This window comes from Siphateles boraxobius, unplaced genomic scaffold (genome assembly GCF_051911475.1).
Source record: "Siphateles boraxobius isolate OS27281-9 unplaced genomic scaffold, OSU_SipBor_1 12, whole genome shotgun sequence".
In the NCBI taxonomy this organism is placed as follows: domain Eukaryota; kingdom Metazoa; phylum Chordata; class Actinopteri; order Cypriniformes; family Leuciscidae; genus Siphateles; species Siphateles boraxobius.
Window position 1 is genome coordinate 35,926,350 of NW_027508722.1, and position 26,122 is coordinate 35,952,471.

General features: G+C 40.2%; 3 protein-coding genes across 5 annotated transcripts; 1 reads left to right on the top strand and 2 right to left on the bottom strand.

Annotated features, from left to right (window-relative positions):
- Nucleotides 1-6,045: 6,045 nt before the first annotated feature.
- On the bottom strand, nt 6,046-8,743 carry cox6b1 (cytochrome c oxidase subunit 6B1). The gene is made up of 4 exons (XM_077219325.1): nt 8,603-8,743; nt 7,710-7,829; nt 6,392-6,492; nt 6,046-6,296 (listed from the first exon to the last, which is right to left on the bottom strand). The coding sequence occupies exons 2-4, from the start codon at nt 7,813-7,815 to the stop codon at nt 6,243-6,245; spliced, it is 261 nt and encodes an 86-aa protein (XP_077075440.1). The 5' UTR covers nt 7,816-7,829; nt 8,603-8,743; the 3' UTR covers nt 6,046-6,242.
- Nucleotides 8,744-10,459: 1,716 nt separating this feature from the next.
- On the bottom strand, nt 10,460-19,297 carry fam234a (family with sequence similarity 234 member A). Its single transcript, XM_077219327.1, has 12 exons — nt 19,192-19,297; nt 17,476-17,750; nt 16,413-16,520; nt 15,822-16,004; nt 14,847-14,992; nt 14,595-14,727; nt 14,384-14,510; nt 14,148-14,288; nt 13,984-14,065; nt 13,388-13,534; nt 13,219-13,306; nt 10,460-12,034 (listed from the first exon to the last, which is right to left on the bottom strand). Exons 2-12 carry the CDS (start codon nt 17,723-17,725, stop codon nt 11,796-11,798), a joined length of 1,644 nt encoding a protein of 547 aa, XP_077075442.1. The 5' UTR covers nt 17,726-17,750; nt 19,192-19,297; the 3' UTR covers nt 10,460-11,795.
- Nucleotides 19,298-19,721: 424 nt separating this feature from the next.
- On the top strand, nt 19,722-25,605 carry luc7l (LUC7-like (S. cerevisiae)). 3 transcript variants are annotated; one of them, XM_077219329.1, is made up of 11 exons: nt 19,730-19,933; nt 20,782-20,848; nt 22,216-22,310; nt 22,390-22,488; nt 22,582-22,692; nt 23,092-23,235; nt 23,390-23,566; nt 23,650-23,738; nt 24,068-24,097; nt 24,531-24,695; nt 24,886-25,605. In XM_077219329.1, the coding sequence occupies exons 1-11, from the start codon at nt 19,931-19,933 to the stop codon at nt 25,007-25,009; spliced, it is 1,104 nt and encodes a 367-aa protein (XP_077075444.1). In that variant the 5' UTR covers nt 19,730-19,930; the 3' UTR covers nt 25,010-25,605. The 3 variants fall into 3 exon arrangements, with proteins under 3 accessions (XP_077075445.1, XP_077075444.1, XP_077075443.1); XM_077219330.1 differs by lacking the exon at nt 20,782-20,848 and having other exon boundaries at nt 19,722-19,933; XM_077219328.1 differs by lacking the exon at nt 19,730-19,933 and having other exon boundaries at nt 20,581-20,848.
- Nucleotides 25,606-26,122: the final 517 nt, after the last annotated feature.

The following is a 26,122-nucleotide window of genomic DNA, read 5'->3' on the forward strand; positions in this document are numbered from 1 at the left end:
TTGTTCGTCCTGTTTTTGTTTTTGCTATGCAAATGTGAATCAAGACTTGAACTTGAGAGAAAAACTGGAAACGTCAGTATTATTTTTGTAATTCAGTTTGATGCAGAAATGATTTACAGCAGCATAAACTGAGATTGAGGTCTGTAATACTTTCAAAACTAAAGATTGTAATATGGATTAATCCTAATCCTTGAGCAAACTGGACCTTCAATGGTGATTTTTCCATTAGAAATCCAGTTTCCATCAGAAGCCTAATCCATGATGGGAAAATTCATGTTAAATCTAGACCAGTTGTTGCAAGATTTGATGATTTTAATAGGAGTGACATTGTTTTGTCACTCAGTTTGGACAAAACAAAAGGTTTATTGAATGTTACCTAGATGCTAATGACTTGCAGCATAAAGCCTGACCCACTTATTTTGTACAAGAACTGCCAACTTAAACGAGGGGAGACCGTCTGAACATCTAGTTTATTTTCTACTAAGTGCCTTAAAAAACCTCTCAAATCTTTAAAGATTTGATGCTACTAACCTGGTGAGCTTTGGCAAATCCAGCTATTTAGTTATTGCTCATATGTTCTCAGTGTAACATCCTGGCAATTTGCACGATCTTTTCCAGGTTGACAAATGCAGTGTGTTTTCTGTACAATCCTGCCATTGGGATTGTAACTGCTGATGCCCATTGGGTTCTCTTACGAGAGTATCTCTCGTACTGCGTAATATCTTACGCTATGGGGAAAACCTCTTTTCCATGAGATATTGAAGCCAAAAATTATCCTTAATTTTGAATTAATGTAAAACGCTGTGAAGCAGCATGCAGACATAGGCAGGACGGCTCGCGCGCCTATTGGCTGCCCTGCGGCAACAGCAGCAGCCTATCGAGAGAGGCGCTGCGTGACACCATATCCAATGGGGGCATTTCGCGCCCATTTCGTCACGTCCCGCCAGAAAGGGCGTGGTCTCACCCTATAATTATAGCTCGATAAGGCTGGTACACTGATTTTCATCTCTTCAGCGAAGCATCACGCATCGCTGGATCCGGAGTGAGAAGCAACGCCGTCTGAGGACAAGCACACAGCGGGACGAGCCATTGTGTCTGAAGTCGCTGGCATCGCCGCCTTTAGCCGCCGTACCTGCTATGCTTTCCGGCGTTATATCCTTTCATACTGTGTGTGTGTGTTCGCCGCTGCGACACACATTTTTTCACTGTCTCATTCTCTGCTAAAAGAGCTGCGTCTTTTTCAAGATGCAAAGATCCTGCGGCTCGTGCCGAGCCACACTCAGCGACGGGGACCGTCATGTCATCTGCGTTTCCTGCCTGGGTGAGGATCATGCGGCTCTCTCTCTCGTCGACGGCGGATGCCTTCACTGTGAGCTACTGCCGATGGTGACTCTGAGGACTCGCCTGGCATCATTCTCAGAGCCTGCACTTCAGCCCGCTGTAGCGCCGCGCCATAAAAGCGCCGTGCCCAGCGCGGACCCGAGCCTTCTCCTGCCCGCCAAAGATCGCCGGTTCGCCCGCCAGCTTCGCGGGCATCACTCGAGTCCCTCACCCACGGACAGCGGCCGCCGTCTGCCGCCACTTCCGCCATTGAGGTCGACGAAACAGCCCCGAGCCTTCTCCAGTCCGTGATAGCGCGCGGGTTCGCCCGCCAGTTTCACCAGCTTCACTCGAGTCGCTCGCTGACGGACAACGGCCGCCGCTTCCGCCATTAATGATGACGAGATATCTGCATCTGTAGAGAAGGCCAGCTGCTCAATCCTGGCGTCGGACAGTGAGGATTGGGCGAGCTCTGTGGACCTCCCCCCTTCTGCCTGCGAGTCGTCAGGGAAACGGGCCAGCATCAAAACCGCGGCTAGCTTTCTTTACGTTATAAGAAAGCTACCCCGCCCCCCGTGGGCATGCGTCACCGGCGAAATGAGGAAAGAGTGTGTTTTTAGTCCCGCCGAGGCCGGACCAATCGCCATTTCTCAGCTCCTCTTAGTTTGAGCGGCTGAAAATGTCAATATTGCAGCAATGAGCCTGTTGTATAACACGCACGCCTGCAAAAAAACGCCAACACACACAAACTGTGATGACGCTCTATTATCAGCTCGAGCTATTTCAAGTTTTTGTCGTTTTCCCCTGTGGCTCAGTGGCGAAACCCAAAGCCTTCGCACCGGAGACCCGTGTTCGATCCCAGGTCTCGCAGCAGATAAAGATTTAGTCTCGCCGCGGCCAGACTTGCACCGAAACTTTTCGCTCGTTCAGTTCCAAGAAAATGCGACTGTTCCAGTGTATTTTGCAGTAAACAAGCCGGTACCATGGCCCGCTTGCCTGCACAAAAATGCCGTTTCTACGGCGACCCAGAAAAATCATATAAGCAGTGTATTTTCTGGTATTGCGGCCACAGCCGATGGTGTTATGAGTGTAATAAAAATGCCCACAGCCCAGTGTTCATTTCTACACACAAACACAGCCCGCCACAGTGCAGGGCACGCACAAATGAGATTGACTCATATCATTGTGCATTAAATGTAGTGAATGTGCCCACAACCCAGTGCCCATAAACACTACACACTGCATGTGCCACGTTTTCTGTAAAACGAAACCAACACACATACAGTCAGCTAAAACCCACGGTGTTTAAGTCTCGCCGCGGCCAGACTCCACCGAAACTTCTCGCTCGTTCAGTTCCAAACAATGTGACTGTTCCAGTGTATTTCGCAGTAAACAAGGCGGCACCACAGACCGCTTGCCTGCACACAAATGCCATTTTTATGGCGACCCAGATAAATCCCAAAAGAGTGTATTTTCTGGTATTCCGGCCACGGCCGATGGTGTTATGAGTGTTGTAAGAATGCCCACGTCTCAGTGCTCATTCCCACACACAGACACAGCCCGCCACAGTTCAGGGCTAGCACAAATAAAATCGACTCATGTCAATTGTGCAAAAATGTAGTGAATGTCCCCACGACACAGTGCCCACAAACACTACACGATGCGTGTCCCTCATTTTCTGTAAAAACGAAACCGACACACATTCAGTCAGCACAAGCCGACGGTGTTCTCAGTGCAGTGAATGTGCCCGCCGTCCCGCGCCCACATTCCTTCACAGACACGCTCAACGCCACGGGGTTTGTCCCGCTCGCTCTCTCTTCACAACCTGTCATAGAGAATTCGAGCGCGACCAGGCTGCCCGCCGTGATCGGCGCGCCTCCCGCCTCGCACACTATAAACACAGTGTTTATGTCTCAGCACACCAAAGCTCTACAGCCGCCGCTATGCCGCGGCCAGAGCCCGGATTTCATTCTACCCCCAGCTATTCACGCAGATGCGTGGGCAAAGCTTCCCGGGGTATCAGAATGGGTGTTGAACACTATAAAAAGAGACTATTCGCTACAGTTCGCTCGACGTCCCTGCCGTTACATGGCGCGAGTCGAAACCGCGGTGAACAACGAAGTATCTCATCTACTTCGAGCCGAAATAGCGAAACTGCTGAGCAAAGGGGCCATAGAACCTTTATCTCAGGCTCAGAGCGAGGGGGGCTATACAGCAGATATTTTCTGGTACCGGAAAAAGAAGGGGGTCTCAGACCCATTCTAGATCTGCGACAGCTGAACAGAGTGCTTATGAAGCGCCAGTTCAGAATGCTGACAACCAGGAAATTCCTCGCGCAAGTGCGCCAGGGAGACTGGTTTATGTCAATAGATCTGAAAGACTCCTATTTACAAATACAAATAGCGTCACGTCACAGGCGATTCTTGAGATTCGCCTTCGAGGGCCAGGCATATCAATACACAGTCCTACCGTTCGGCCTATCCCTAGCACCCCGTACATTTACGAAGTGCATGGACGCGGCCCTCGCACCCCTGAGACTTCAGGGCATGCGAGTTTTGAACTACTTGGCTGATTCTAGCTCGATCACATTCAGAGCTCATAGAACACAGAACCACATTACTCGAGCATCTCGAGAATCTGGGTCTCACAGTCAATTGGGCGAAGAGTTCGCTGTTCCCCAGCCAGAAAATCTCTTTTCTGGGAACAGTACTGGACTCGCTGTCTATGACAGCACGTCTGTCGCCAGAGTGAGAACTGGACATTCAGCGCACCGCAAAGTCCTTTCGCCGCGGCTCTATAGTCCCGCTCAAAGGTTTCAGAAAATGCTGGGCCTCATGGCCTCAGTATCTTCAGTACTCCAGCTGGGCCTGCTTCGCATACGCCCACTGCAGTTATGGCTGAAAGTGCGAGTTCCACCCCGGGCATGGACCTCTGGTCTGTTTCGCCTCAGGGTCGACATGAAATGCGTTTCGGCTCTGGAACTTTGGAAAATAGCCGACTGGTATCAGGCAGGCATGAGTCTGGGGACTCCCTCGAGTGTGACGGTGGTGTCCACGGACGCCTCCACCTCGGGATGGGGAGCGCTGCTCGAGGGCAGACTGTTCTTCGGCCAGTGGTCAGAACGGGGAAAACTCCTACGCGAATGCTGGCAGTCGACAACGCGCTATGGCGCTTTTGTCCCCAGATAAAAGGCCACCACGTCTTAGTCCGGTCAGACAACATGTCAGTGGTGGCATACATAAATCACCAGGGTGGCGTCAGGTCCCGATACCTTACAGGCTGACGGAACGCCTCCTGGTCTGGGCTCAGCACAACCTGCTTTCACTGCAAGCAGCGCACGTACCTGGTCGCCTGAATCTGGGACCAGACCGTCTGTCCAGAAACAATGTCCCAGCAGGGGAATGGTCGCTGCACCTGCAGACGATCCAACTGCTGTGGGAGACATTCGGCAGAGCGCAGGTGGACCTGTTCGCGTCCCAAGAAAACGCTCACTGTCCGAACTTTTTCTCCAAGAGCAGGGATGCGCTGGCCCACGTAAGGCCCCGCTGCCCCCTCTATGCTTTTCCCCCCGTCTCGCTCCAGCCTCAAGTGCTGGAACGAATCAGGGAAAACGGATTGCCCAGTGCTACAAAACAGAAACTATCCAGATGGATAGTCGAGGCCATAACACTGGCTTACACTTCTAAGGGCCTGCAGTGTCCTTTGGGTGTCAGAGCGCACTCCACGAGAGGCGTGGCCTCGTCGTGGGTGTGGTATAGTGGGGTTACCGATATCTGTACGGCCGCGGAATGGGCCTCGCCGTCTACATTTATAAGGTTTTACAACCTAGAGGTTCCCGCCTTACAAGCCAAGCTTCTGTAGGTATAGAATTCAGTGCTATCTGCCCCGCTGTGCCGGCCCAGATGCTGAGTTTGCTTGTGCATCGCTCGCCGAGCGATAAAACAGCTCCATGGGTGTTGAATAACCCTGTCTGGGTGAAACACTGTTAACATAACTAGCTCCTTTAGGATGCTATTTCATGGGGAATGATGCTTGCAGCCTCTCTTCTCCGACTCTCTGTGAGTCTATGGTGATTATGCACTATATGAGCCCCGGGCTACTGCCCTTGGGACTTTGGTGTTGGATCCCAGTACGCACGGCGTTTTGCATTGTGTTCCCCATAGCGTAAGATATTACGCAGTACGAGAGATACTCTCGTAAGAGAACGTACTCGGTTACTAACGTAACCTCGGTTCTCTCTAGAGAGGGAACGAGTACTGCGTATCTTGCCGTGCATACACAGCTCTGGTTCGCTTTGGCGATGAAAACCAGTGTACCAGCCTTATCGACTATAATTATAGGGTGAGACCACGCCCTTTCTGGCGGGACGTGACGAAATGGGCGCGAAATGCCCCCATTGGATATGTGTCACACAGAGCCTCTCTCGATAGGCTGCTGCTGTTGCCGCAGGGCAGCCAATAGGCGCGCGAGCCGTCCTGCCCATGTCTGCATGCTGCTGCACAACGTTTTATATTAATTCAAAATTAAGGATAATTTTTGGCTTCAATATCTCGTGGAAAAGAGATTTTCCCCATAGCGTAAGATATTACGCAGTACTCGTTCCCTCTCTAGAGAGAACCGAGGTTACGTTAGTAACCGAGTACGTTTTTTGTGCAACATGCATTGGATGTCTAGCAAAAAATTGTTGTTGTTGACTGGGACTCCATGAAGCATGCAACAACAGAATCACGTTTAAATGCCTGAGAATTTAATGGAGAATGTGCAACACTTTTTTATAAGGAATGACATTAACAATCAACCTCATCCTCCAGCCGGACAGGTGCATTTTTGAATAATCTTTGATAAGGCCCTGTTCGGCTGGGGTGAGACGAGACCACAGACAGATGCGTTTCGGTTCCTCTGATCCAGTGTTTTGGAGATCTTCAGATCTTTCCTGGGAACGTGCCGTCGTCCCTCTGAGTGTCCCATTTCTCGATCTGAACGACACAATAAATATTGAGAGTAAATGGTCTTTATGCACAACTCTGTTGCTTACGCTTTGGACAGAAGTTGGGAATGAGGGGATATTTACCCAGGAAAGAGGGCAGAGAGACTTGTAAACCCTCTTGTACCAGTCACATGGGGCTGTGTCCACACCTTTGGCATCCAGAGCTTTTTGGCATCGATAAAAATCTATATAATAAAAAATAATAATAATTAGAAATTTTTGGGGTATGGTATTCCTTGAAGGTGAATCTAAAAAAAAAAGCATACGGGTTCCATTTCAAATGTGCTTGAAAATAATAGAAAAGTGGTTCCAGGCCTCATTATCTTTATGCAAAATTTTATTCTCCTTTTTTTTTCTCCCCTTTTATTTTGGGGTGGGAATGTACATACACTACTGTTAAAATGTTTGGGGTCGGTAAGATTTTTTTAAATGTTTTTGAAAGTCTCTTCTGCACACCAAGGCTATATTAATTTGAGACAAATTAGTTAACCAGAATATTGATAAATATTGGTACAATTTAAAATAACTGTTTTCTATGTGAATATACAGTATTTTAAAATGTAATTTATTCCTGTGATCAAAGCTACATTTTTATCATCATTACTTCAGTCTTCATGCAGTGTCACATGATTCTTCAGAAATCATTCTAATATGCTGTTTTGCTGCGCAAGAAACATTTCTGATTTATTATTCATGTTGAAAACAGTGCTGCTCAATTATTTTGTGGAAACTGTGTGTGTGTGTGTGTCTGTGTGTGTGTGTGTGTGTGTGTGTGTGTGTGTGTGTGTGTGTGTGTGTGTGTGTGTGTAGGCCTATATTTATAGGCTATGTTAGTGTGTAAAATTGTGTAAATGTTTGGTAAATATATTATAAGAATAATATAATGTGTGTGTGTGTGTGTGTGTGTGTGTGTATATATATATTTGGTTAACTTTTGAACAGTCTTGCTGAATCATTTTATTAAAATAAAGTTGACCCCAAACTTTTGACCTGTAGTGTATGTTTCGAACCGTTTTTTATTAATTAATCATAAAAGTTTTTAGAGCGCTAGTTTTTAGTTGAACTAAAGTCGCGTTTGTCTAAGCATGTAAAAGTGGATCCGAATCGAGCTTTTGAACCATTTTAAGTTAAGTTGCAAATTTGCAACCATCAAAATTTGCAACCATCTTAAGTTGCAAATTTTCTATATCATATAACAACAAGTTCTGTTTAAAAGTATTTTCAATAGGCAAAAACAATTACTGACGTAAGCTAAATGTAGACCAAAATCCCTTAAAGACTCAAGTCTCTGATGTAGGCTATATCACCTGAAAGTCATTCATTAATACTGTGCCGCCTCAGTACACACGTTTTGGCACATTATTAGAGACTCTGTATTTAATGTGTCCTGTATATGACTGACCCAGGTAATTCTGCCAGCAGTTTTTCGTCTGGTTCTGGTTCGGGAAACGGGAATCGAACGGTGCCGTGCGATACTTCTCCAGTTTCTGCTGAATGTCCTCGGCCATGATTCGCGCGGTCCCTAAAATGCAGATTCATATATGATACAAACGGCTGAAGATGCAACCTTAAGTTCTCGACAGGACAGTAAACTATATTAAATAAATGCACCTATCACATTAAAAAACAAGATTAATATATGCCAAGCCGTTTTGACTTTTAATCAGGAAATGAATTCTTGATATCAATGACGTCATCAGCCTACTGATTGATATCTATAAACTTCCAACTAGTAGCAAAAAACTATAATTCTTGATATCTGTTATTGTCTTTTCTCTAGTTAAATGTCGCCATAGGCTGCCATTTAAATTGAATTGTTGATATCAAGAAATAATTAATATCCTGCGAATAAATAAAAGTCAAAACGACTTGAGATAGCCTAAAAAAGACATATTTCAGAAAATTCCCATAAAGCTTCCCGGCACTGTGCTTCAATTCACCAAGAAAAAACATCGGTCACAAAAATAATGTAAGCTATTTATATTATATCTATATAACAATATATCTATAGTGTACAGGAAATGCGTTTAGTCAGCCTGCATATGACGAATATAGGCTACATCAATATATTTAATTAAGATTGCAATTGCGCATTAAGGTATTATGTTTCATTTATAATTCAATGTAAATGGATTATTCGTTTTGTATTTTAAATAGACCCGATATAGGCGATACCCGCGTAGTTTCGCTTTTACAATGAAAATCAATATTTTATCTCTCTTTGAATAATGTATTTCAATAGAAGGCGTTAAACGCATGTAATGCAAGCATATATTATCTTATAATGTGTTTTACCTGTCTGAGGCGGCTTGCTGTTGAAAGTGACTTTTGTTCAGTGTCACACAATCCTCATCCACTTGTGTGTGTGTGATGATAGTAAGTGCACTTGAGCGCTCGTGCAGTCCTGTACACACGATATGGCGGACTCAGGTCACATTGAAACGACTGAGATGTGATAGATGAACTGTACTTCTCGAGGAAAACACCAGGCGTCCGTATATGCTTAAATGCAGGCATTGTATAGATACATATTCAAATAAATTAATCATGTATTTATTATATGTGAATTCATGTAACTTTCAGAATAACATGTCATGATGTCATCATATCCGGAAAGTGCATGGTGTTGAGCGTTAATATTTAATCGGTGGATAATCACCTGGAGATATGTTATGTTTGCATGGTTATGGTTTGTATGTCAACATCTTCCCATTTTGTACAGTTACTTGGGGTTTTATTTTAGCATCTTGTTTGCCTAGACATACAGTATATGGTTGAAATATTCATTTTGTACACTGAAACTTATATCTGGGACTGCTGCACTGGGGTGCTATGTTCATTTTAAACAGGATAATGCTGAAAAGATTATGTGGAGCAAAAGGTAAAAATAACATTAAAGAAGTTTCTTGAATCTGTTAATAGATGCAGAATCACAGGGCCGTTTCTGGGAAGTCAGGGGCCCCTGGTTGACTGTATACTCTGGGCCTCTTACCTTTTAAAAATAAAAATGGAAAGATTTTTTGTGGGCAGCTGAACCTGTGGGGCTCTTCAGTCATTCCCATTTTTAACCTCATAGATAAAGCTACTCTGATAAATGGAAAGTATTTTGAATGTGATTGTGAAGTATTTTGGCATGCAGCTCAGGTGGTATCAAATGACCACACCTCAATGATTGCCACGTATAAATGGTGAGCAACTGCAAGTTATTGAAAGGTACAGAATGCGTTGTGACATGTCAACGTCAGTACAATGATAACATGGCAATGTTTTGTGTTTACAGGTGCGTCACTGTTTTTCCGTTCTCGCATTCACCAGGAGATGCATTTAATAGTCTGACGCTTAAGCTAATTAGATTGAATTAAACATCTCGATAAACCAATCAATGGCTCATAAACAAGTACAAGGAAAGCTTGAATAAATCAGTAATTAACTTCCTGCAAAAAAAAAACAAAAAAAACGTCTTGCATTATGCTACTGGTCCAGTAAACCGACATGCACGTGGCAGTGATTGAATGGGCGCGCGCACACACAATAGGCTTGTTCGACTTGAACCAGCGTTGCACAGACCGATCGGTTGATGACATCAAAGTACCGCGAGAGCGATTAGAGAGCAGACGGCTCCTTATGCTTTTGAATCGCTCTCGCGGTACTTTGATGTCATCAACCGATCGGTCTGTGCAGCGCCAGTTCAAGTCGAACAAGCCTATCAGTTGTCCACACTTCCCTTGCGTGGTAAAATTAAGTCATGTGACACGTTTTAAACACGCATGCTATGTAGACTTCAGCTTTACTAACATTTTTATTTATTTATTATAAACATTTATATATAGTAAACGTCTTTTATTGACATTTATTAAATAGTATTAATATAATTATCAATTGTATTCATTAATTTTTAATAGTATATAAAATGCATTGTTGATCGTATTAGATACCATAGCGTATTGAATAATATAGCCTTTTTGAATAACAAAAAAAAGGAAAAGGGAAAAAAAAATACTATGACGAAAGCTTGTCTTATGAATACTAAGTTGGTATGACCTAATACATATCCATGAGCCTAGCTTGGCCATTTTGAAATGAAGGCAATGAGTCTTAAATATCCATGAAATAAGAAATAATCTTGCATTAAGGATTCAAAAACAGAAGCACTGGATGCATTATATTTATTACACAGTGTAACAAGACAATCAAGTAGAATATTCTCAAATAAAGATAGAAAATAGCAGATGCAAAATTCTTGACCTGATCTACAGGTTTACAAAATCAGTGAACCTAAACTAATTAATAATAAATCTCACTCTAATAAATACAAAGCATCAAGTTCACTGATTAATTTTAAACATGTGCATCTACTACAACTATATATAATCCACAGTGTTATTTATTTTTGGCTTCTTTAGATTGAAAGGCATCTGGATTTGGTGCAGCTGATCGTCCAGTTCTTCTGTGAATGTAGATGAAGCACAGAAAACTGAAGACGATTTAAAGCTCTGGTTTTGCTGGATTCTGCTCATTGGTTCAAAGAAATGTCTACATCCCTACTTTAAACTAAACCCACATTTTGTAGATAAGATCCAAATTGGCAGATAGACAGATTCTCATAACTGCACCTGTAGTGATCAGATCCCTATTTGAGGCACTAAAAGTACAGCCAGCATTATGTGAAACATATCACAGTGAGTTAACAAGTATTGCAGAGGTGCATCTTTAACAACAGCAGCAGCATGAAACAGCAGAACACTTACAAACTCTCACAAACTCATGAAACCATTAATAGATCATTTAAACGAGACACAAAGTCAGTCCTAACAAACAGACAGACTGCAAACTAAAACACGCACATCTAAGTTAGGCCTTGTTTTAGTGTTGCTTTGTGTGTATGAATCAATGCTGACTTGTGTAAACTCCTTCTCTATAGTGTTAAGGCAAACATTACTCTAATACGGGACAAAATACTCAAAATACAATGTAAAAAGCACAATGAATCTCATGTCTAGGTCATACTTCATACCTGAATCAAAAGGAGGGAAATGAGAAAATTTGCTTAAGACAATAAAGACTTTTTTAGGACTTTTTTTTAAGTGTGGAATTATTTTTAGGACATTTCCAATTCTTCATGACCTGGACTTTTCTGTATGAGATTCACCTTTATCCCAGATACTCCCGAATATAAACGTACCTCTTGACAGTCATCTGCCTTATGCAGAAATCTGAAATGCTTTACAGTAGTTTATGATTGTCATGCAGCATGAGTCAAAAGTTTGTGTCCCTTCTAAATGAATACATTCACTTGTATAGAATCAGGGGAAAAGCCCTGATGATTTAGTTTAGTGTTTTGGGTTTAATTAACAGATATTCAAAATAAAACGGTCGAGACATAAACTCTGTTTTGGATTTCAAGAGTTGAAGTTCTACATGCAGCAACTGGCTTTTAGCCTGTATGACCTTTGAGTTGAAGATTAGTGTTTAAATATATCATTGTGTTTCAGTAAAGTGCATCACTGAAGCGCAGCATGTGGAAGGCCTCCTTCACGGACTTCTCCATGTCTTCAGAGATTGGTTCATCAGCTGCTACTCCCAGAACGCCGCTCTCCGACACGTCATCCTTTATCTTCCGTTTGGTCAGAATCACAGGCTCCGTCTCGCTTAATTCTGCATGCTGTCGTCCGTCCGGTCCAGTCAGAACCAGGTAACAGGCGTGGCGACCTTGCTCCAACAGCGTTGCTAAACAAACGCAGAGAGATGCTTGTTATTTTAACAAATCTGACTTACAACATATTGCAATTTAAAGGTGCTATTTCGGCTGTTTTGCAGACTTTAACCCAGCACATTTTCACCCATCAAAGAAAAGTCAGCAAATCCAAATGCGTAAAACTTTACATTAAAAGTACAGTAGCAAAAACCATGAACAAATATATCTGCAAGCTGTAATTAAAGGGCCAAGCACCACAGAGGCAGAATGAGGAGCTGAAAACCAACTGCAAATACGAGTAAAGACATTTGGACTTGATTTTAAGCAAAATGGTTGAAAGTCCATAAATACAATCACTTGTAATGTGACATAATTGTTTACTACTTTTGACCAACATGTGGAGCTGACACCAAATTGATCTGATGTGGTCAGTGTTGGGTGACAATTACACACATAAAGTTTGGTGTCAATATGTCAAAAATGATATACAATTCGTCTATCGACACAAAATCCACTTTTTGCCGACATGATCTGAAGATGATCTGACTCGTATTTGGTGAAAATCAGACAAACGGTGTTGGAGTTAGAAAAAGTAGTTCAAAAAGATCAAATGGCCGTCAGTTAGGGTTAGGGTTAGCATGTTCATGTTCATTTTGGCATGCTCTTCGTCAAATTCGTTCATGTGTTATTTTTAATTTATGAAGATGATCTGGTTCATTTTCCTTAGAATGGAAGCAACAGTGTAAGAAGAGTTCAAAAAAGTATTTTTTTTTGGGAAATTGAAAATGGCGGGAAATTTTTCATGATGGAAAATTATGAGGTAATAGGGTAAAATCAAAAATCGAATCATCTTAAGTCTAACAATTAGAGGAAACAAAGAATTTTGTCCAAAAGTTATTAACCCAAATGTAAGTGGAATTTTGAACAGTTGGTGGCGCTAGAGGGAATGAGGTAGAGACTCCAAAATTGCTGTGGTTAATGTTCAGACTATCCTCTATCTGTGTGCCAAATTTCATATCTTTTTACCATACTGTTCTATGGGCTACCAATATCATAGACTTCAATAGCAGAAGAAGACTAACAGATACGATAAGAGCCTGATGTTTGGCCTCTAATAAAGAGATGACCGAAACCTTGACTAACATTACAAGATATAAATGATCAAAAAGAAATATATGGTTAGATAAGCCTTGATGATGTTGTGAATAAGAAATACCCTTAAAAGAGACGATGTTCTGTGCAGAATTTCTTCTTTCAAGCAGCAGTTGTGAGTGTCGAGGATGCAGCAGGAATGATGACTGCATCTGAATATCAACAACAAACACAAACACATCAGTGTCTTATTTCTGCAGTTATGTGTTTGTGTGTGTGTGTTACGCTCTTACTGTCTGGTTGCTGTGACCCTGTCCCCAAAGCATGAACACTGAGAATGTGTTTTGCGTGAGGACAGACGCCGGACGAGGACTCGGGGTCCAGAACGACAGATTGAGCTTCCACAGGACGTCTCCCGAGTGTCCGCTGAGAACCAGCACCTAAAACATATATATAAAAATAATTCTCTGTAACACTTTAGTTTAGGGTCCAATTCTCACTATTAACTAGCTACTTATAAGCATGCATATTACAAGAATATTGGCTGTTTATTAGCACATATTAATGCCTTATTCTGCATGACCATATTCTACATCCCTTAACCGTACCCAATACCTAAACTTAACAACTCCCTTACTAAGTAGTAATTAGGAGTTTATTGAGACAAAAGTTGTAGTTAATAGTGAGAATTGGACCCTAATCGAAAGTTTGACCCAAGTCACTTATGTTCACCAAAGCTGCATTTATTTGATCAAAAATACAACAAAACTGTTACTGTCGCTTTTGAATCATTTAATTTAACGCATCATTGCTGAATAAAAGTAATAATTTCTTTTAAAAAATCTTACTGACCCCAAACATTTGAATGGTACTATATTTGTCCACTCACTCTTTTGGTGTCATTGCCAATGTCTTCCTCTAGCATTATGTCTGGAATTGCATCTTTGTCGAATTGCCCAAATGTGGGCACACTAGAAAAACACACACAGGAATGCATTAGTGTAATGTAATGCCCCTTCCAGTGTTTTGTGTAGTTTGGACTGGTTACCACACCTGAGCAGAGCGCTGGTGTTGGTGGTCCATGCGATCTTCAGTTTGTCCGTGAGCAACAGTGACACGCTGGAGTCCGTTTGGACCAGCAGTGATGGAGAACTACTGCCATGAACAACAGACACGCGCTTCAGGGAATCAGACCTGCAGACAGGAGATCAGAAGAAACCCATTAAACAATGATGAGTGGAAAAACAAAGAAAGAGAGTGAAGAAGTTTGAGCCCACAACGTTTATTACTGATAGAGTGAGATTAATCCAGTTTGACCATCTGATCTTTCCTCCCAGCTTTCCTCTTTCTTCAGCGCAGACTTCAGACCAGCCCGAGCTGCCAGATGCTGCACACACACCGCGTAGAGCCCTGAGCCTGTGCACAGAGAAAGAAATTGTTGAGTTCAAAGGAATATAAAGGAGAAACATTAAAGAAGAGATGCTAAAAGCAGCGACACACCATTAAGTAACAGAAGGTATGAAGCGCCACTGGCCGTTTTGAACGGTAGATGACCAAAAACCCCATTCACATCGACATCCACCCGTGAGCCGATCTGATCACCTGACTTCCCTGAGAAAAACACCAGCTCGGTCTACATGAGGGAAGAGATTACCATCATAATGAACATCATCACAAAATATTCAGAACAGGTGAGCATTAGAATGTTATTGTGTGTGTGTGTGTGTGTGTGTGTGTGTGTGTGTCTTGTACCGGTATGGGTGGGAATGATGATGCTTCAGGATTATATGAAAGCACAGCAAAGTCCTCTGCTCCGTCAGCATTCAGATCTATAACGCTGATCAGCGGGAGGTTTCCATCCATCACAGTAGAGCGCGACTGCTGCCACATTACCTCACCTGAGGGAACCAAAACATCAACATGTTTACATATGCACTTTTGCACAAAAAGTAATGTGGCACCATGGGACTGTCTAGTACTATCTAGTACTATCTGTCAATACTATCTTGTATTGGTGCTACTTGTTGTATGGTGACCTTGAGTGGTTTGAAAGGCACCTTAAATAAAATGCATTATTATTATTACTACTAAAAGATTACCATATTCATGCACTACTACTTTTCAAACGTTTGGGCTCAGAAAGATTTTTTTTTTTTTTTTCTAAAGAAATTAGGCTAATACTTTTATTCAGCAACGATACATTGAACTGATCAAAAGTGACAGTAAAGACATTTATAATGTTACAAAAGATTTCTATGACAAATAAGCATTCTATTCATCAAAAATCCAGGAAAAATGTGTCATGGTTTCCACAAAAATATGAAGCAGCACAACTGTTTTCAACAATAATCATAAATGTTTCTTGAGCAGCAAATCAGCATATAAGAATGATTTCTGAAGGATCATGTGACACTGAAGACTGGAGTAATGAAGCTGAAAATTCAGCCTTGAACACAGGAATAAATTACAATTTAAAATATATTCACGTTAGAAAACAGCTATTTTAAATTGTAATAATATTTCTCAATATTACTGTTTTTACTGTATTTTTAAACAAATAAATGCAGCCTTGGTGAGCAGAAGAGACTTCTTTCAAAACATAAAAAAATCTTACCAACCCCAAACTTTTGAACGGTAGTGTGTGCCATAATATTGGCACTGGTTATATCCATTCAAATACATGGAACCATAGATATGTCCAGATCTCTGTGTAATGAAATCCTGTACCGGACGTTTTGTCGATCGCCGTGAGATTGTCTGCGTGAGCAACCAGACATCCTGATCCTTTACTTCCGAGCCCCTTTACGCCACACTCCACCCAATCAAACTCAGCAGATAAAGGTCTTTTCCAAAGTGTCTTCCCATCAGTACCATCAACAGCCGTTAGAACCATACAGGGGATTGATAAATCTGGAAAAAAAAAAATTATTATTATTAGCATAATACACAATAAAGCAGAAACCTTGAGTCCATTGTTAAGATTTTCAGTGAATAATGACTTAAATTTGGGTCTGTTCCTCACAAAAAACTACAAAAGCTACTACTGAACTGCTTTTGGAGTGTTTTTAACATTTATTTTTGGTAACACTTTATTTTAGTGTCCTTTTTACCTATGTTACATGTACTTACCAAAGTAATAACAGTAAATGATGACTAATTACATGCAACTAACCCTCAACCAAATCCTAACCCAACTCTATAGTAAGTACATGTAGTTGCTTAATATTTTTTACTGAATAATTCTTATTTAACAGACTCGTCTGTATTCCACAGAAGAAACCCAACAGCAAGCGGGTTTGTGCATGTGTTTAAGCTTACTTCGACTCAAACATGTGTTGCGGCGCTCATCAGCATCCTTGTACATGAAGAACACATCCAAGACTTTGTCTCCATTGGCGTCCTCAACAGCCAGGAAATTATATGTGGCTGTAGGAGAGAAACACATTCAGTATCCAATCAGAAATGCATGAAACACTGCTGTGGTCAAATCGAGTTCTTCTCCATTTACGACGTCTTCCGAAAATCAAGTATTTTCTCTGCGCAAACATTTTGAACAGATAATTCATTTATCAGTTTGATCTCATCTAGACTACTGTAACTCTTTATACTATGGTGTAAGTCAATCCTCTGTAATGCGTTCACAGGCTGTTGACACAGACAGACGAAGGGTCGATCACATCACGCCCATTCTCCTCTCGCTAAACTGGCTACCTGTTAAATGTAGAATTATTTTTCAAATTCTAATTTTTGTTTTTAAATCTCTACATAAACAATCACCGTCTTATCTTTCAGATGCAATTTCCATCCATAAACCAAACAAGTCCTTGAGATCCTGTAATCTTGGTCTGCTTTCTATTCCTAGAACAAAGCTCCACAACAACAATGATCGAGCTTTCGCTGTATACGTAATAACGGTTACACTTTATTTTAAGGTGTCATTGCTACAGTGTAATAATATATTTAATTACGGAGTAATATTAAGTAACTACATGTACTTACTATAGGGTTTGGGTAGGATTAGGATTTGGTTGAGGGTTAGTTGCATGCAATTATGCATAATTTACTGTTATTACTATGGTAAGTACATGTAACATATGTAACAAGGACACTGTAAAATAAAGTGTTACCGTAATAACTTACCAACTTCGCTTAAAAATGCTTAATCTCCACCGAGCTTTAATTATTTTCTTAAAAAAACACCTTTTATCAATAGCTTTCAACCAGTATTCGGTTGTGTTGTGTTCTTTTGTATTGTATTTGTAATGTATTGTATCAGATTTTAGTTGTATTGTACAGCTCTTTGTGTCAACCTTGAGTTGCGTTGAAAGTGCTTTATAAATAAAGAAAAGAAAGTTAGTACTGTGATTTTGACGGTGTTCACCTGCGGCAGGGAGCGTGTGGTTCCAGGTGGGCAGGTATTGCGGTCGTACGGGACAGGGAAGGATGAATGAGAAGGCGAAGACCACGACCAGGCACACGAAGAGAGAGAGGAGGAACGCTGCTGTGCGGCAGCCTGTCAGATGGGACAATCCCAGCTTTCCCAAGCAGCTTTTCTCCTTAGACACGCTCCCTTCTGTCTCTCCACCCTTCAGAGGCTCCGCTTCAAAACCACGAGCTGATGCATCTGCCATCTCACACCAGCAGAACTCCTCACCACTGCGGGACAGAAGCAGGAACGGTAACACACAATCATCTGCTGATTACCCAAAAAACATCAGGTATTTCATAGTCTGAGAACAGTACGAGAGAGCGTGGAGTGATACAGCAGATTTACGTAGAAAATCGATCGCCTGGGTCAACAATTATATAATTTATAGTCATACAAAAATATTTGACCCAATATTGTATTCCAGAGTACTGTGAAATACATTTACATAAACCCATTTAATCCATCAAATGTGTATTTTGGCTTTCGTTCTAATCTTCAAATCAAGTTTAATGCTGCAGATGAATGTCTACACGTCTACTTATGCCCAAAATGTTATTTTAAATGATCTGTGAAATCTTAAAATGCAATTTTTGATTGTAAAACTACATCACAATCACATAATTTAGACTGGAAAAATGTGCATTTAATTGAAAATGTATTTATAATTTAATACAAAATTCAGTACATTAAGCTTATTTTTTATGTGACTGCTACAGTCATATTAATTTCATATTTCATACGGCACATTCAATCTTTCTATTCTTTAGCTATACCTAAAACACAAATGTTTTTAATTCACTGAAATTACACTTAATTACATAGGTTTAAAAAATGTGTTTTGCATTGGTTTCAAATCATATTCAGGCCATTAGTTTGAGTCAAAATACATAAAAGAACACAAATCATCAAAGTGATTCAAAGTATTTTAAAACATCAAGGAATCAAAGGAAGGCTAACTAATTCTTCTAGTTCACAGCTACCTCCTACCTGAATTCAAACCTGTAAGTTCACTGATCGGTCAGAACATCACAATCTACTGCATACAAGGGCCTATGTAAACTCATTTTAACTCTATTCAAACACAACAAATCCTGCTTCTCTTCCTATCCAGAGAGTTCTGTGTCAGACAAGCTGTTGTTAAACACAACCCCCTCAGTCATGCTGCCGGTGCAAATAGAAGAGCCAGACACACACACACACACACACACACACACACACACACACCCTTTCCGGAAAACATTTGACCATAGTAGCACCATACACAAACTATAATCTCTTACTGTAATACACAAACACACAATATAACAACGTCATCTTGTGTAATTTACAGATATAAAGGCTTTTATATGTAAATTATGATTTTTTAAGCATAAAACATCCTAAGCCTGTTGCATGACATGAAATGACAACCACACGTTAACATATACACAACAGCTTATATAAGAGACAACTAACTCGTTTCACCTTCATTAACTAAAATACAAGGTGTCTAGCAGAACAAACTGACATCAACTCATGTTTTGTAGAGGTTAGAAGATTTGATACGTTTGTCTTAAATGTAACTTAAAATTACATCAATAACATTTAATTAGCCCGCTTTACTTGTTGACGAAATAGAAAGCCAAGTATGAATTTTGAAAAACACACTTTTGTCTGATCAAAACAAACCTGGTGAATGACAGATATCGCTTCTCTTCTAGGTGAGCTTTGGTTTGACAACGACATATCCGCTACGGCAACTCGACTGGGACAAAAAAAAAGCGATTTTATTCCCATGTTTTTTTTTTCTTGTCTCTCATATTTGCTTGCAAGACAAAGAAACAAATTTCATATGAAATAACCTCCTTTTTATAAAAAGAATTAATATAATTATTAATATAACAGTATTATTAATTTTACACATTTTTCAGACATGTAATAACCTCTATTGTGTTACACGTTTTTTTAAAAATGTATTAATAAAATAAGTTTTAAATAAATTAATTTCAACGTTTAGTTGAAATGGGTCTTTGTAATTGCTGATTCAATATTGATGTTATTACTGTGTTACATGTGTTTTTGTGCATTTAAGTTGATTTAATTATTATTATTATTGTGTAAAACCATTCATAATAAATAATATTAGTAATAATAATATATAGTATAATATACATACACTTCCTCTTTAAGATTGCGTCGCGCGCTCTGATTGGCCGCTCACCCGTTTGAGTTCATTTGCTCGCTCGCCAGTGAAGAGAGCAGCGGAGGCGATAGACGCAGGAGCGAAGGCTTTCGCAGATGATTTAAACTTTAATTTTTAGGGTAAAATTACCATAACCCCTGAGAAGCGAGCGATTTAATCGTGTGAGGATGTCGGCCCAGGCTCAGATGAGAGCTTTGCTGGATCAGCTGATGGGAACGTCGAGGGATGGTGAGTGTTAGCTGAGTGCTAACGGCTCTGAGAGGATTTCTGAAGGCCGCGCGCCCAGATTAGCCCAAACCAGAATATAATAACCCAGTCAAATATTAAAATTAACATCTTAAGATAAACATCACAGAATTAAGTTTAGCTAAATGCAGTAGTATTTCCTCTTGAAACGCTTCAGTTTAATGTTTGTGTCCATAAAGGTGGTGTAATGACGTCAGTGGGACGATTCGGTATGCTAAGCTAATAGAACAGCAGCCCATCTAATGACAAATGACGCTATAATTCATGAACACGGGGTTTTAGCAAAAAACAAAAATTAGTTATAGTGACCTACATTGTTTAAAAAGTTGAGAGAATGTTTTTTTGTTTTAGAAAGAATGGTCTTTTTTGATATCATTATTATTATTGACATTTGTGACGGACCAATATGTCTTCAGGCTCAATTAATTAGCTGATATTTGGCCATTTTGACAGCCTTGTAAATATTTAGTGAATTGAATAATATTGTGCGAACTACATACATTAAATTACATATTTAAAAGAACTGTAGTGTCCCAAAAAATGAATGCAAGCAATAAATCTGAATGAGCATGGTCAAGAGGAAATATGGCTTTTTTTAGACTGTGTGATATTTTTTTGATCAGCTCAAGAGGATTTTAAGATGATTAAACAACAGAAAGGACTTGAGCAGCTAGAATTGATTGAATTGAGTTGTACTGGCTGTAAGAAATCTCACCCTCCGTGTGAATGAAGCGACTGTCTTTGTGAATGCTGAGATGAATTCATATGCTTCCCGTACATTTGTTTCATACAGACTGAACAATTGTGGCCCCTTTATTCTATTCATTAAGGTTCAGTGTATGTTTGCCAGCCTACATCTGCAAGGGAGTTGCAGAAAAGCCTCATGTTCATCGAGCCGTGAGTCACCAATGCTTTTTAAAGCTGTTATGAATATGAAAAAACAATACTGTTTGCTTTCCAGCAGTAACTGTTTTACACATCATCACGCTAGTTGGTAACGTAAGAGTGAGCAGAGAGGATACGAAGCTTCTGCCCAGGCGGGTTGTAGTACACTGATGCTGGGCCTGAGCGTCTTTCCTCAAATCTGACTTTAAAAAAGTAAATAAATAAAGGAAAGGACTCTGATTCCTCCCCCGACGTCTTCACTTTTATTCTTCTGTATCATTCCCAACTTCCTCATTACAGGTTTGGGCAAGAAAAGCTTTTCCCTTTAAACTTTTAGAGGCTGGGACCGCAGGAGGGGTTCTGAATGGGAGAGACCTCGCAGTGTGTATCAATTAACCTTTCACTTTAGTTTTCAATGTTTTTTTCAACTTGGTGAACTTGTTCAACATCTTGTATTGGTTGCTTTTAATATGCACATTAGATTATTCACCATATTTGTATGTACTCATGAGAGATAATGCACTTTAAGTACAAGATGACTCTGAAACATGACATTCCTCTCTGATCTGCTATCCCATACACCTTTGCACTCAATTGGCAGTTATAAAAGCATAGATGCTTCATGCCAATTAGGGAAGAGTGATATATTGAATATTCACAATATATGTAATGTTTAGTTTTTCTGGCTCCATAACATTTAGCAATATCTTGAATAGTAATGCAATGATTTTAATGCTTTTATTTTAACCATTAAACTTCCAAATGATAGTGACTTTGATTTAAGCTTCAATTGAATTATGCAAGTTTGTTTCCTTTCCATATTAATTATTTATTCATTAGTTTCTCAGACTTTGTGTGACATTTTTCATGTATTAAAATGCAATGGATTTCGTTTTATTAATAAATCTTCTTGTATGTCTATTGAATCAACCTTAACTAGATAACTGTAAACTCTTAGAAGGCAAAAAGTATCAAGATTTCATTTTTAAGCCGTCACCCAGCCCTGAACATCAGTCAATCTCTTGGTGACTGAACGGAATGAATAACTGATAATGACAGAGACTGCTAGCTGCTTGGGTTGCTCCATGATCAGAGCCAGTTAAAGAAACAGGCCTTGGGTCAGTGAAAGTTAAACCTCTATTCTACATGATTAAAGAGCCTTTACTTTGTCATGTAACAAAGATATCTGACACTGTCAAACACATGCTCTCCGCACTCAGATCTCATGATTTCACTGCAGGGACAGACAGACCCTTGGCCGAAAAGTTAGCAGTGTGTAGTGCCGCTGTGTGTGTGTGTGTGTGAGAGAGAGAGAAAGAGAGATACACGAGTGCGTGTGTGGTCTCATTCAATGTCAATTATGTGCTGTGTCCTTACAGGAGATGAGTCGAGACAGCGGGTTAAATTCACAGACGAGCGCGTCTGCAAATCGCACCTGCTCAACTGCTGCCCGCATGACATTCTCTCTGGAACGGTGAGGAAAAAACACATTCACACTAAACACTTTCTTAATGCAGCATACTGATACCATTGTTGTCTTCCTGTGTATGTAGCGCATGGACCTTGGCGAATGCTCTAAGATCCATGATCTGGCGCTGAGAGCAGACTATGAGATTGCATCTAAAGAGAGAGACCTGTTCTTTGAACTGGATGTAAGTGACTCGTTAAGTAGAGATCATCTGCTAGTGGTTTCAGTGAATTAGCAGTGAAGGCTTTAGTAAATTCTGTTGATGTGTGTTGTGTAGGCGGTGGATCACCTGGAGTCGTTTATTGCCGACTGTGACCGCAGGACTGAGTTGGCCAAGAAGCGTCTCGCTGAGACGCAGGAAGAGATCAGCGCTGAAGTGGCTGCAAAGGTATGAAGTGTTTATAGCACTGGGTCCAATACCATGCAGTGGTAAAATGTCTAAAGTGATAGTCTAATTGTGTCCAGGTTTTTGGTCATTTTTACATAAGAGCTACGAGTCAGGTTCTGGAAGTAAAAACTCAAATTTGCTGAAGTCGTGAACCTTTACAAATAATTTTTTTTAATAATCATGTTTAAAAGTGGAATTCCCGGTTAAACACTACATTACCCATGATGCTATATAATGCATGTTTTGCAATAAACTTATATAGTTGATATAGGCAACGTGTATAAATGAGTAGTTTTATATTTGTGACAATTTGATTAGGCTGTTTGCAATGCTTCATGGGATTGTAGTTCTTTCCCTCACTGAAGCCATTAGGTTCACAGTCTTGTATCTGTTTGCCAGGCAGAAAAGGTTCACGAGTTGAACGAGGAGATCGGGAAGCTGCTGGCGAAGGCTGAGCAGCTCGGGGCTGAGGGAAATGTAGACGAAGCCCAGAAAGTTCTACAGGAGGTTGAGAAAGTCCGGACTAAGAAGAAAGATGCAGAGGTTAGACAATGTTTTTATTATTTATATTTTGTAAACTTGTTTCCAAGCACAAGCTGTCACATTTCATTTATTCAGCACATTACCTTTATAATATTACTCTATTGTGAGTTTGTAATGCTTTCTGGATTTACGTTTTCTGTTTTGTTTTTGACAGGAAGAGTACAGGAACTCTATGCCCGCCTCCAGTTTCCAGCAGCAGAAGTTGCGTGTCTGTGAGGTTTGCTCCGCCTACCTGGGTCTTCATGACAACGACCGGCGTCTCGCTGACCACTTTGGTGGCAAACTGCACCTGGGCTTCATCCAGATCAGAGAGAAGCTGGAGCAGCTGAAGGTGACCGCTCGGCCTAAATCACGTGCCGGCGGGGGCCATTGGTTTAGAATAGTAAGTGACGTTGCATCATTTCTTCTCTGCAGAAAACCGTGCAGGAAAAACAGGAGAGGCGGAACCAAGAGCGACTGAAGAGGAGGGAAGAGCGTGAGAAAGAGGAGAGAATGAAAAAGCAGTGAGAATATTTTTATGCACCTTTTCATGTGCTTTTTTAAGATGCATTGTTTTTGTGAAATACACTGTAGAATCTAAAGGAATTTTAGTCTGGTTTTCTCATTTATTTTTATATGTTTTTGTATTATTTATTTAAGTGTGTCTTTGGGGTGTGTTTATATATTATTTTATTATCTTTTACCAGTTGAAATTGATTTAAAGTTTAAGTTTTTTTTTTTTTTTTTTTTAGATTCAACAAATGCATGATGTTTCCAAAGTCAATAAGCAGTTGAAATAATTGTGATCTGAATATTGATCAAAATAATCTGTTTTGTCTGTTTTTCTCTGTAGGACCAAGTCGCGCAGCCGAGAACGCAAGAAGTCAGTTGCTCATTCATTTTACTTTTGTTTTCTTGCCAGCTAAATTGTTTTTATAATTAGTACAAAAAGAAAACAAAGTCCTGGGAATTAATACATTTAAAAAAAAATCTATTTGAATTTTTATGCTGTATCGTGTAGTATATTTTTCTATGCTCTGGTCTAAAGTATCATTGGCTAATCATAAAGCACTTTTGGGTTTAAACGTTTATTTAACTGTCTGGCAGGCCATAGTTTTTTTTGGATGTTCTTTCAGATTAATTTGTAAACTAATTTAATTAATGATCCAAAATCAGTTAATCAAAAAAAATCAATATCTATTAAATGCAAATGTCTTAAAAAAATATCAGAGAATATTGAACATTTATTGTAAAATTGAACGCGTATCTAATCTTATGCATGAAGCAGTTGTTAATGTGTCTCGTTCTGCTTGTAGGTCTCGTTCTCGTGACCGCGATCGAGAGCGCAGGCGCCGGCGTTCCCGCTCCGCATCACGAGAGAAGCGCCGTTCCCGTTCTCGCTCCAAAGAGCGCGACAGACGCCGGCGACACCGTTCTCGATCCCGATCCCGCTCGCGGCACAGCCGAGAACACTCACACAAGTAACCATACTCAGTGTTTTTACTCTCTCGCTCGTGGAGCTTTGAAAAGTCAGTTTCCTTTTTTATTACAGTTTTTGTACAAATTTGGTTTTAATAACTCAAGTACTTTTTTTGTCATGGAGTCAAAAAACAAACAAGCAAACAAACATTCCACTGTCTTGTAGTAACAGTTGATTCGTGTGTGTGTTAGATCTTCACGGGACCGTGACCGCGAGAGGGACAGCAAGCACAGTTCATCTGAGCGCAGATCAGACGGGCTGAACGGCAGGACAGAATCTCGCCGTCATGATGACAGAGAGGCTGGAGAGATCTGAATCATCTCACGCTACCATAACAAACACAAACCTCTCATATACATATACCCACTTTTATTTATCATGTTTGCTTCGTCTGTAGTAAACTGCCCATGCCCAGTTTCATTAAAGTCTTTGTAGTCTTTACTATCTCAGTCCAGTAAGAATTGATCCACTGTCCAGTGTTGAAATGACATTTGTTTGTGTGGAATTTTTTTTATTTTTGTTTCTTCTCTCAGAAGTATGTACTGCTGGATTTTTTTTGATTTTTTTGCCCCTCCATAATGTTATTTTTTTTGGGATTGGGTTTTTATTTTGTACCGTTTGTCCTGAACGAATGTGTGCATGTTTTGCACGGAGCTCATTCTACTTTGAAAGCTGTTCTGAGGTCAGTTTAAACGCCCTTTCTTTAAATCTAGCTGCAGTATTTCCCCCTAGAGAGAGACTAAGCTCATTCACTCTTTGTTTCAGTTTCAGAGGTGTAGGAGTTTAATCTAAACAACTGAATCCTTCATGGCATATTGTTTCAGAATTACTATGTACATGATCTTTTATAATGCTGTTTTGATTTCATGTTGCCCTGATCAAAGTGCATTAAATGGTTTTATGAATTTAAATGGTGTTTGTCATTAATGAGGGCTCTTATCCATCTAATAAACTGAAAGTGGCCTTTAATGGTTAGGTCCATTTCTAACTAACAAGTTGAATGCTTGTGTTGGCTATTCTATTTATCTCGTGAATTCAATATGCAATAAAAATGTAGAAAATTAAATATTTTACGAGATATTTTCCGTACAGTAATAGCTTGGCATTTTGATTCAAAATAGGGCCTGAAACTCTTAAGAAAGCATTGTGTTTGTGTGAGCATGAAATTAGATGTTTTAGAAAAATGTTGCTACAATTATTGAATTCAACATTTTAGTTAAGATGATACTGTTATATGATCTGAGATTCCTGAAAACCGAAATTCCTATTTTTAAAGAGGACATTTTATGTTAGATTATAATTCATCAAACATCTAATATGTCTAACAAAAAAAACGGGTTTTCTTTTTTCAGTTTATGTGAGTGATGAATATGAGTACGCTAGTATTCTGAATTATTTTATTTATAGTCAGATTAAAATCATAGAAAT

Bases quoted from the DNA above. Each gene is read 5' to 3' on its own strand.
- cox6b1 (XM_077219325.1), bottom strand. From the start codon at position 7,815: ATGGCCGAGGACATTCAGCAGAAACTGGAGAAGTATCGCACGGCACCG. The intron at 6,493-7,709 runs GTCAGTCATATA...TTTATTATATAG, and splicing joins CTGCTGGCAGAATTACCTGG to ATTTTTATCGATGCCAAAAA. The intron at 6,297-6,391 runs GTAAATATCCCC...TGTGTCGTTCAG, and splicing joins CTCTCTGCCCTCTTTCCTGG to ATCGAGAAATGGGACACTCA.
- fam234a (XM_077219327.1), bottom strand. From the start codon at position 17,725: ATGGCAGATGCATCAGCTCGTGGTTTTGAAGCGGAGCCTCTGAAGGGT. The intron at 14,728-14,846 runs GTACAAGACACA...TCCCTCATGTAG, and splicing joins CATCATTCCCACCCATACCG to ACCGAGCTGGTGTTTTTCTC. The intron at 12,035-13,218 runs GTATTTCTTATT...GCGTTTGTTTAG, and splicing joins GAACATCGTCTCTTTTAAGG to CAACGCTGTTGGAGCAAGGT.
- luc7l (XM_077219328.1), top strand. From the start codon at position 20,707: ATGAATTCATATGCTTCCCGTACATTTGTTTCATACAGACTGAACAAT. The intron at 23,236-23,389 runs GTTAGACAATGT...TGTTTTTGACAG, and splicing joins CTAAGAAGAAAGATGCAGAG to GAAGAGTACAGGAACTCTAT. The intron at 24,696-24,885 runs GTAACCATACTC...TGTGTGTGTTAG, and splicing joins AGCCGAGAACACTCACACAA to ATCTTCACGGGACCGTGACC.